Here is a 12,028-nt window from a genome sequence, read left to right on the forward strand (position 1 = left end):
TTGAAGATGTAATGAAGACAGAGGTGAAAGAAAGGCAAACCATTCCCTTCTACTGCCATCTATTGGTGACAATCAGTGTGACACGGTTCTATAACAGGAGCTCATAAGATCAAGTCAAATCACATTTTATTTTTCACGTGCGCCCGAATAAAACAGGTTTAGACTTTACCTGATATGCTTACTGTAAAGTCTACACTTGTTATATTCGGTGCATGTGAAAAATAAAATTGTATTTTATTTGATATGATGAGCTCTTGGTATGGAACCTTGTCACACTGATTGTCACCACTAGATGGATAGTTTGTCTTTCTGAAAGTTTCAGTCTGTTTACCTAAGGAGTATACTATAAAGCAGCATAAAGGTGTTAGCCAGCTAACTTGCGTAAATATACTGAATTAATTTGTATTGTGTAGAAAGATAGGCTTGTAATGGTCTAACTGATTTAACAAACGAAACGACATGTACCTTTGCTTTTTTAATCAATTAAATCAATTGTCATTTCTGGTTGCTTATCAAAGTTAGCTGGCTAACTCATTGATTATGCTTTGTAGTAAACCCCTCTGGACTTCAAACCTGTTATGTTCAGTTTCTTCTTAATTGGGAATAGATTAACTAAACATTTCATAACCACAAAACAAATAAGTCAATGACCTGAATCAAACACTGTCAGTAAATGGTGTGTGTGGACTTAAGGGGGACATCTGAATTTAAGGTCCATTATGCAACGGTGCAACACTGCAAATAGCCATGTTAAGTCCTTTATTTACTGGCTTAAACTAGACCTTACAAAAACTCTCTCACATCTTTGTGTATTGATATTTTTCCGTCAGTAAATGACAGTTAACATCTATCATGACGTTCTTGAAGTAAATAAAGTATGGACACCCTAAGGTGAGGTGCTGAGTAACAGAGGATGATCTTTACAAATGAAACAGAAAGTTGCACACTAACACGTATCTTTATTTTTTATTTGTATCATGATGTTTTTAACATTTCATTTCAACCAACCCAATTCGTCAGACACCAGAACATTCACATTTGACACAAAGTAAGCTGACAACATATTTTATTCATTGTATACTGAGAACACAGCGAAGTAAACTATTCACTTCCCCACAGAGCCAAAGATAGGGCATGAAATGGAGGGATCCCTCTTCTTAACCACCTTGAATTCACATGCCTTTTGGTCCCACTCCTTCATGCAATCATCAGGAAAATCTACAGGAGTCATATACCTGCAATCAAACAATCAACATCAGCAAATCATTTTGTTGTGTAAATCAATAGAATTTCACTCATCCAGTCTATTAATAATCCCCTGAGAAACCGTGTGTGGATATTTTGAGAAGATAACAATGGGTTGTATATTCCTTTAGTGTGATAGATACAGACTGGGAAGGCTGAGGGCTACATAGACCATGCATTTGGTGGGTGCTAGAATAAGGCTGTGTTTACTGTACTTACCCCTGGCAGCATTTTAAACAATCACAGTCCATGCAATCACTGTTCCTCCAGCGGGAACCAGCAGGATGCCATGTCTTGTCCTTGTCGTCACGACAATGGGTTTTGCCTGAACAAGAAAACAATTTAACATATTGTGTCGGTTTGTTGTCTTTTTCAATGTACTAGCTTAATTAAAAAATGTTTGTGTTTATGAAGGTGGTTAGCTTAGTCTTTTACTTTACCCGGGTCAGAAGTCATAGCTTTCCTGTAGCAATAAGCATGGAACAGTGGAAGTAGTGCACACAGAATTAAAGCTAGGGCCAAGGACCTCTTCACAGGGAGAAGGGAGGGAAAACGTATGTTATTGAGGGGAATAAACAAGCCATTGGTCTACAGTTGAACCTTCAAAACATTGAAGATAAAGAACTAGAAAAGGGAACTGACACATTTAAACATGTTGAAATAATATTTCATTGACCCTACTCTAGAAAATAAATACCGGTAACTTTATTTTTCCGATGTCTTTTTTCTATGGTGTTGTTTAAATCCAACATCCATTCAGACTCAAACAAAGGTGATTTTGCAGTATTTATTTTTATGTCCACATTATCATATCAAAATGAAACCCCATTAGGCTACTTGCAGTGCATTCGGAAAGTATTCAGACCCTTTGACATTTACACATTTGGTTACGTTACCAGCTTTTTCTAAAATTGATCAAATCTTTTTTTTCCATCATCAATCTACACACAATACCCCATAATTCCTCTTTGGAGATGGGAGAACCATCCAGAAGGACAACCATCTCTGCAGCACTCCACCAATCAGGCCTTTGTGGTAGAGTGGCCAGATGGAAGCCACTCTTCAGTAAAATACATATGACAGCCTGCTTGGAGTTTGCCAAAAGACACCTAAAGAAACAAGATTCTCTGGTTTGATGAACCCAAGATTAAACTCTTGAATTTCAAGTGTCAAGTCTGGAGGAAACCAGGCCCCATCCCTACGGTGAACCATGGTGGTGGCAGCATCATGCTGTGGGGATGTTTTTCAGTGGCATGGACTGGGAGACTAGCCAGGGTCGAGGGAAATATGAACAGAGAAAAGTACAGAGAGATCCTTGATGAAAACCTGCTCCAGAGCGCTCAGACTGGGGCGATGGTTCATCTTCTAAGAGGACAACGACCCCAAGCACACAGCCAAGACAACGCAGGAGTGGCTTCAGGACAAGTCTGAATGTCCTTGAGTGGCCCAGATAGAGCCCGGACTTGAACCCGATCGAACATCTCTGGAGAGACCTGAAAATAGCTGTGCAGCAACGCTCCCCATCAACCTAAGAGAGCTTGAGAGGATCTGCAGAGAATGGGATAAACCCCAAATACAGTTGTGCCAAGATTGTACCGTCATACCCAAGAAGACCCGTTGCTGTAATCGTTGCCAAATGTGCTTCAACAAAGTACTCAGTAAAGGGTCTGAATACTTATGTTAAAAAAACTCAAGGGGTCTGAATACTTCCCGAATGCACTGTATGTTACTGGAGTTACAGTAAATTACAGTAAATCAGCAGGAACACAGCTTCTGGTGTTGTTACATATCATGGAAAAACAACCAAATATAAGGCCTTCACCTTCAATATCCTGAAAACGTAACATGCAAAATTACCTACCATGATTCACACCAATGTAGACTGGATTGTAATGGAATTCTACTGGAGTTCTTGTAGGGAAGTAGGGAAGTAAATCATGGGTATTTTGGAAGTAGCCCACCTTTAGAATTAAATAAAGGGGTGGGGGAAGAGTAAACAAAAGTGACAAACATGCTTTGTTAGGTTCAGGGCTAGGGTTAGGGTTAGGGGTTAGGTTTAGGGTTAGGGTTAGGTTTAGGATTAATAGGAGTAGAAGTTTGAATGGAAATACATTTTAGGTCCCCATGAGGATAGAAGAACAAAACGTTTGTGTGTGTTTGTAAAGTCTGGGTTCAGCCAGTAAACAAGGAACTTCATAGCTTCAAAATATGTCCAATAAATTATATATTTTTATATATTTTTTCTCTGAATTAATTTTACAACTGAATATCATACACACTAAGGGCTACTTGCACGTTGCTTTGTTGCGTAGAGGACCTTAAATTCCGATTTACCGAAAGTCACGTGCACCATTTACTGACAGTGTTTGACCCAGCCCTTGTTGAATTCCAAAGGTAAGCTACTTCCAAAAGACCCACAAGCCTGTGTTCTCTACCCTGAAAGATCCCTAGAATTACCTTAGTATCCAGTCTACATTCTTGTGAATCATGGTAAGTTTCTTAAAATTTGGCATGATATGTACAAGTTAGTAGGAATTTGGAGGAGCTGGAACTGTCCTTGAATTTGGTTGATGAAGCTGTGTTCTTGTTCTAACTCCTAATGACAAATAGGTGATGGGGTTTCAGTTGCACATTTTATAATTTTATCACAATGTGCACATAATAAATAATGCTGGCAAAATGAATCTTTTGAACACCCCCACATATGTGTTTTAAGTCGGAATGGATAGTAGAGGAGGGCATTGTACAAATATTACGTTATTTTATAACCTAGGGTAGGGTCAATGATAAGCTCAAAATGTAGAAATGTGTCAGTTTGGTTTTGATAGTTGTTTATCTAGAATTGTTTTGAAGGTTCAACGCTCGGCCAATGGCTGTTTATTCCCCTCAATAACATATGTTTCCCTCTTCTTCCTGTGAAGAAGTCCTTGGCTCTAGCCTTAATCCTGTGTGTGCTGCTTCCACTGTTCCATGCTTTTTGCTACATGAAGCCTATGACCTTGAAGCCAGGTAAAGAAAAAGACTACTACCTCTCACTCACATACACACACACAATATATATAGTCTGGTTATACCAGTCTTTTTAGCTAACATTCCACTCCTGTTATTTGCCAAAGAGACTGGCCTTTCGGCAATCTCAACGTTCAATATGCAGCTGGATTTCTGACAGAGTTGCTATTTGGTTGTCGGAAATAACATTCATATATTCCATGACAACATGCGGAGCCTCAAAATTAGAATTAGAATTATAACAAATAAAATAAAATAAACATTTAGCGGTTAGCTAAGCAAGTTGTTGTATTTTGAGGCTTAAAATCAACGCCAGGGCCGTCTCTAGCCTTTTGGGGTTTATAAAGCTAATTTCCTGCAACTTTGCCATGGGGAATAAAGTACGTTTTCTGCAATTCTACACATTTTACCATGTGTGGGAGAAAAAACGTAGCAATTTTATAACAATGCAATTAGACTAATTATGCAATTGGGCAGAGAGACATTTTTTTCAGTTTTACAACACATTTTATGGGGGTTGAGAGCATTTTTAGCAGTTTCAAAGATAATTTCCTGCAATTCCACACATTTTGTATCCATGTTAATATAATATCTGAGTGAAAATGACTAACAAAATTAATGCGTCCCCAGTCAGGATTTGGCCATGATTACTACAAGTTAAGATAGCTGATTAGACTAACTAACAATCTAAAAATTGTTAGCTGACATGGCTAATTGAGTGACTGTCTGTGACTGAAATAACAAGACAAAAAGTGCTGATACACAACTAAATGTCGAAATTACACCTGGTGTATTCTACTATTCTTACTTTCAATAGTAAGTTTAGTAAGTTCCTAAAATATACAGTACAAGTCAAAGTTTGGACATACCTACTCATTCAAGGGTTTTTCTTTATTTTGTATTATTTTCTACATTGTAGAATAATACTGAAGCCATCAAAACTATGAAATAACACATATGGAATCATGTTGTAACCAAAAATGTGTATTCTTAAAAGTAGCCACCCTTTGCCTTGATGACAGCTTTGCACACTCTTGGCATTCTCTCAACCAGCTTCACCTGGAATGCTTTTCCAACAGTCTTGAAGGAGTTCCCACATATGCTGAGCACTTGTTGGCTGCTTTTCCTTCCCTTTGTGGTCCAATTCATCCCAAACCATCTCAATTGGGTTGAGGTTGTGTGATTGTGGAGGCCAGGTCATCTGATGCAGCATACAACCTGGTAGAGAAATGAACCTTCAATTATCTGGCAACAGCTCTGTAGGACATTACTGCAGTCAGCATGCCAATAGCATGCTCCCTCAACTTGAGACATCTGTGGCATTGTGTTGTGACAGAACTGCACCTTGTAGAGGGGCCTTTTATTGTCCCCAGCACAAGGTGCACCTGTGTAATGATCATGCTGTTTAATCCCCGTGATATGCAACTGTTCAGGGAAGTCAGGAACCAATACACGCAGTCAGTCAGGAAAGCTAAGGCCAGCTTCTTCAGGCAGAAGTTTGCATCCTGCAGCTCCAACTCCAAAAAGTTCTGGGACACTGTGAAGTCCATGAAGAACAAGAGCACCTCCTCCCAGCTGCCCACTGCACTGAGGCTAGGTAACACTGTCACCACCGATAAATCCATGATTATCGAAAACTTCAATTAGCATTTCTCAACGGCTGGCCATGCCTTCCGCCTGGCTACTCCAACCTCGGCCAACAGCTCCACCCCCCCCCACCCCCCGCAGCTCCTCGCCCAAGCCTCTCCAGGTTCTCCTTTACCCAAATCCAGATAGCAGATGTTCTGAAAGAGCTGCAAAACCTGGACCCGTACAAATCAGCTGGGCTTGACAATCTGGACCCTCTATTACTGAAACTATCCGCCGCCATTGTCGCAACCCCTATTACCAGCCTGTTCAACCTCTCTTTCATATCGTCTGAGATCCCCAAGGATTGGGGAAAGCTGCCGCAGTCATCCCCCTCTTCAAAGGGGGAGACACCCTGGACCCAAACTGTTACAGACCTATATCCATCCTGCCCTGCCTATCTAAGGTCTTCAAAAGCCAAGTCAACAAACAGGTCACTGACCATCTCGAATCCCACCGTACCTTCTCCGCTGTGCAATCTGGTTTCCGAGCCGGTCACGGGTGCACCTCAGCCACACTCAAGGTACTAAACGATATCATAACCGCCATCGATAAAAGACAGTACTGTGCAGCCGTCTTCATCGACCTTGCCAAGGCTTTCGACTCTGTCAATCACCATATTCTTATCGGCAGACTCGGTAGCCTCGGTTTTTCGGATGACTGCCTTGCCTGGTTCACCAATTACTTTGCAGACAGAGTTCAGTGTGTCAAATCGGAGGGCATGCTGTCCGGTCCTCTGGCAGTCTCTATGGGGGTGCCACAGGGTTCAATTCTCGGGCCGACTCTTTTCTCTGTATATATCAATGATGTTGCTCTTGCTGCGGGCGATTCCCTGATCCACCTCTACGCAGACGACACCATTCTATATACTTTCGGCCCGTCATTGGACACTGTGCTATTTAACCTCCAAACGAGCTTCAATGCCATACAACACTCCTTCCGTGGCCTCCAACTGCTCTTAAACGCTAGTAAAACCAAATGCATGCTTTTCAACCGATCGCTGCCTGCACCCGCATGCCCGACTAGCATCACCACCCTGGATGGTTCCGACCTTGAATATGTGGACATCTATAAGTACCTAGGTGTCTGGCTAGACTGCAAACTCTCCTTCCAGACTCATATTAAACATCTCCAATCGAAAATCAAATCAAGAGTCGGCTTTCTATTCCGCAACAAAGCCTCCTTCACTCACGCCGCCAAGCTTACCCTAGTAAAACTGACTATCCTACCGATCCTCGACTTCGGCGATGTCATCTACAAAATGGCTTGCAACACTCTACTCAGCAAACTGGATGCGGTCTATCACAGTGCCATTCGTTTTGTCACGAAAGCACCTTATACCACCCACCACTGCGACTTGTATGCTCTAGTCGGATGGCCCTCGCTACATATTCGTCGCCAGACCCACTGGCTCCAGGTCATCTACAAGTCCATGCTAGGTAAAGCTCCGCCTTATCTCAGTTCACTGGTCACGATGGCAACACCCATCCGTAGCACGCGCTCCAGCAGGTTTATCTCACTGATCATCCCTAAAGCCAACACCTCATTTGGCCGCCTTTCGTTCCAGTACTCTGCTGCGTGTGACTGGAACGAACTGCAAAAATCGCTGAAGCTGGAGACTTTTATCTCCCTCACCAACTTCAAACATCAGCTATCTGAGCAGCTAACCGATCGCTGCAGCTGTATATAGTCTATTGGTAAATAGCCCACCCATTTTCACCTACCTCATCCCCCATACTGTTTTTATTTATTTACTTTTCTGCTCTTTTGCACACCAATATCTCTACCTGTACATGACCATCTAATCATTTATCACTCCAGTGTTAATCTGCAAAATTGTAATTATTCGCCTACCTCCTCATGCCTTTTGCACACATTGTATATAGACTCCCCTTTTTTTCTACTGTGTTATTGACTTGTTAATTGTTTACTCCATGTATAACTCTGTGTTGTCTGCTCACACTGCTATGCTTTATCTTGGCCAGGTCGCAGTTGCAAATGAGAACTTGCTCTCAACTAGTCTACCTGGTTAAATAAAGGTGAAATCATTTTTTAACATTTTTTAAATCAACTTCTTGACATGCTACACCTGTCAGGTGATGGATTATTTTGGCAAATGAGAAATGCTCATTAACAGGAATGTAAACAGATTTGTGCACAAAATTGGAGAGAAATTAGCTTTTGTGCTTATAGAAAATTCCTGGGATCTTTTACTTCAGCTCAGGAAACATGGGACCAACACTTCACATGGTGTGTTTATATTTGTGTTCAGTATATTCCGTTTGAGAATTTAGACTTGAGCTAGCAATTTTTGATAGATTGGTTTTTGTCTTGACAAAAAAAATGGTTGCTTAGCAACCATACACCAACACTGGAACATCCATCTGTGGAGAAAAATAGAGAGAGTTCAAATTTGCATAACTTTATGCTTTAAACTTTTAATTTTTTTTTTTTTAATTTAAATTGTACCTTTATTTAACCAGGCAAGTCAGTTAAGAACACATTCTTATTTTCAATGACGGCCTGGGAACAGTGGGTTAACTGCCTGTTCAGGGGCAGAACGACAGATTTGTACCTTGTCAGCTCGGGGGTTTGAACTCGCAACCTTCCGGTTACTAGTCCAACGCTCTAACCACTAGGCTACGCTGCCGCCCCATAGCTATGGGGGTTACCAAATCAGAATCAAATCCCCTGATCTCCTCGAGCTCATTAATGACAGAATGGTGATATTTGAAGATTAAAGAAAGGCCAGTCTCTTTGCAAATAACAGGTTTGCTAAGGAGTGGAATGTTGGATAAAAAGAATGATGCGCAGGCTACATCAAATACACATGTACATTGAAAAAGGCAATAAACATATACAGTGTGCTATACTATTTTCTTGTTTCTTGATTTAGGCATGATCACCCATTGTCGTGATGACAAAGATGAGACATGGCATCCTATTGGTTCCAGCTGGAGGAACAGTGATTGCATGGACTGCACTTGTAATTCATGCTGCTCGGGGTACAACTTTATACTATCACCTACAAAATGCATGGTCTATGTAGCCCTCAGCCTTCCCAGTCTGTATCTATCACACTAAAAGAATATACAACCCATTGTTATCTTCTCAAAATATCCACACACGGTTTCTCAGGGGATTATTAATAGACTGGATGAGTGAAATTCTATTGATTTACACAACAAACATATTTGTTGATTGTTTGATTGCAGGTATGCAACTCCTGTAGATTTTCCTGATGATTGCATGAAGGAGTGGGACCAAAAGGCATGTGAATTCAAGGTGTTTAAGAAGAGGGATCCCTCCATTTCATGCCCTATCTTTGGCTCTGTGGGGAAGTGAATTGTTTACTTCGCTGTGTTCTCAGTATACAATGAATTGTCAGCTTACTTTGTGTCAAATGTGAATGTTCTGGTGTCTGACGAATTGGGTTGGTTGAAATGAAATGTTAAAAACATCATGATACAAATAAAAAATAAAGATACGTGTTAGTGTGCAACTTTCTGTTTCATTTGTAAAGATCATCCTCTGTTACTCAGCACCTCACCTTAGGGTGTCCATACTTTATTTACTTCAAGAACGTCATGATAGATGTTAACTGTCATTTACTGATGGAAAAATATCAATACACAAAGATGTGAGAGTTTTTGTAAGGTCTAGTTTAAGCCAGTAAATAAACGACTTAAAATGGCTATTTGCAGTGTTGCACCGTTGCATAATGGACCTTAAATTCAGATGTCCCCCTTAAGTCCACACACACCATTTACTGACAGTGTTTGATTCAGGTCATTGACATATTTGTTTTGTGGTTATGATATTTTTAGTTAATCTATTCCCAATGCAGAAGAAACAGAATATAACAGGTTTGAAGTTTAGAGGGGTTTACTACATAGCAACCAGAAATAACAATTGATTTGATGATTTATTAAATGTATTTTTTGTTAAATCAACTAGACCATGCCCATTTCAAGGTTATCTTTCTACACGTTAGAAAGTTAAAATCAGTATATTTATGCTGGTTTACAGTATACTCACTCCTCAGCTAAACAGACTGAAACTCTCAGAAAGACAAACAAGCCATCTAGTGGTGACAGTCAGTATGACAAGGTTCCATACCAGGAGAATATCAAATAAAACTGTATTTGTCACATGCACCGAATACAACAGTTGTAGACTTAACACTAAACATTTAATGGTAAAGTCTACACCTGTTGTATTTAGTGCATGAGTCAAATACAATTAGTTTTGATTTGATCTTATGAGCTCCTGGCAGTGATTGACACCACTAGATGGCAGTAGAAGGGGATAGTTTGTCTTTCTCTCACCTCTGTCTTCATTATTGCCTCAACCATGAGAAAAAAGGAAAAGAAAGTCAGGGAGTCGTGGAAGGAGGCTTTAAGTTAGACACAATTACATAGGTTTCTCTGGAGCTGCCTGGAATACACTTCCACTGTCCTACTTCCCAACAGTATGAAAAGAGCAAAAGAAAAAGGCGAGATAAGAGGAGTGTGCTGCTGTGAGGCTCAGTGCATGTGTGTGTAGCCTGTGCTTGTCCCCGAGCCAGTGATGAGAGCCTCCTGACTCAATTGAGACAGACTGGATTCATAGCATCAGTGCATCATTCTCTGCCTTCCACTTCACCCTTTTGGATTAGTTATGTTCAATGCTGAAGAATATTGGATGAAGACACAGAAATAAGGAATCCTTTTTTCTCCACTTGTTTTCCAAGGTGGTGTTAATCTTCTTCACGTGATATAGCTCCTCCAAACTGGAATCATGTATTTATATGGGTGCAGAGGCTCCTGGTTACCAGTGCTGCTTGGTGCTGTAAGTGCGCTGGTGGTGCTGACAGCTGGTAACGCTTGGCACAACCAGGACAGAGGTCAGGGTGAACCATCCTGCTTCGGGGGCTTTGACCTCTACTTCGTTCTGGACAAGTGAGTTTCTCATTCAACCTTCTATTTCCACCTCACCTTTGCTGCTTGTCATGTCTATTGGGAGCAGAGTTCAGTTGGGGAACTGTTGGTTGTTGAGTGCACCTTGTAAAATCTGTGAACTTCGACATTAAGGGTAGGTAGATAGTGACCATCTTATTTCATATTTTACCAAAGCGCAATTAATGTTTAATTTGCAGAAACATCTCGTTGTCACATCTGTCGTTGCCAGTCTCAGTGTTTTCAAATTCTGTCATGATGTCATACTTAGGAATGTTATTGTTATTATCATGCCCCCTGGGGCCATATGCAGCAATTTACATTTTATTTTACCATATGCTGGTAATAATGCCCATGAAAATATCACAAGCGTTTTCTCAATGGTTATTACACTTATCAAATAAGCAATCTGATATTACATAATTGCTATATTTATGTATACTTTATACAATGTTGAATGCAGTCTGACTAGAAATGTAATATAACCTAATGGGGAAAACATATATTTTTGGTTCCTGTTGTCACGACTTCTGCTGAAGTCAGCCCCTCTCCTTGTTCAGGCGACGTTCGGCGATCGACATCACCGGCTTTCTAGCCATCGCCGCTCCATTTTTCATATATCCATTTGTCTTGTTTCCATACACACCTGGTTTACATTTCCCCAATTAAGCTACTTGTATTTAACCCTCTGTTTCCCATCATGTTTTGTGTGTAATTGTTTTCATTTTAGGTAGTGTTAATTTACGCGTTCTACTTTTATGGTCTGTTTGTTTCATGTAGTGCTCTTGTTTTTGGAACTATAATAAAAGTGTGCCTGTTCACAATATTTGCTCTCCTGCACTTGACTTCGCCTCCAATACAATATCCTGACACCTGTATCTTTGACAACCAGTATCTTATACAAGGTGAGTATGATGGTGGGACAATGATCGAGCATTTCGTCCAACTATCTGTATTTGTCTCTTGTGATTTTTTTGGTAAGCATGGGTAAAAGGCCAGTGGAATTCCCCTTTGGGCCGGGATGAATGACGTGAGCAGATGCTTTCTTGTAAAGTTCTCAGGCCACCCTTTATGGTTCATGATAGTTCTGGATTGCTGGTGAACAGTGGCACATTTGATACTCCATCTGTCACATACAGTAAACATGTATAAGTTGTGCAGGCTGAGCTCTAGTTGAATCACAACAGTCAAATGAACAACAAAAAAATCTC

The 12,028-nt window shown here is 40.6% G+C and overlaps 1 protein-coding gene and 1 long non-coding RNA gene across 3 annotated transcripts in view; one reads left to right on the forward strand and one right to left on the reverse strand.

The window, feature by feature from the left end:
• Positions 1 to 939: 939 nt before the first annotated feature.
• On the reverse strand, positions 940 to 3,243 carry LOC118393194 (uncharacterized). The gene is made up of 4 exons (XR_004827512.2): positions 3,107 to 3,243; positions 1,686 to 1,773; positions 1,465 to 1,570; positions 940 to 1,235 (listed from the first exon to the last, which is right to left on the reverse strand). It is a non-coding gene; the product is annotated as an uncharacterized LOC118393194 (long non-coding RNA).
• Positions 3,244 to 10,080: 6,837 nt separating this feature from the next.
• The window catches only part of LOC118393193 (anthrax toxin receptor 1-like), a 53,302-nt gene continuing 51,354 nt past the window's right edge, over positions 10,081 to 12,028 (forward strand). The window contains exon 1 of one of the 2 annotated variants that reach the window (XM_052461475.1): positions 10,081 to 10,820. In XM_052461475.1, coding sequence (XP_052317435.1) covers positions 10,660 to 10,820 — 161 coding nt within the window. In that variant the 5' untranslated portion in view covers positions 10,081 to 10,659. The remainder of the gene's footprint in view (positions 10,821 to 12,028) is intronic. The other variant, XM_035785615.2, reaches the window with a different exon arrangement.

Source organism: Oncorhynchus keta, chromosome 14 (assembly GCF_023373465.1).
Source record: "Oncorhynchus keta strain PuntledgeMale-10-30-2019 chromosome 14, Oket_V2, whole genome shotgun sequence".
NCBI classification, from domain to species: domain Eukaryota; kingdom Metazoa; phylum Chordata; class Actinopteri; order Salmoniformes; family Salmonidae; genus Oncorhynchus; species Oncorhynchus keta.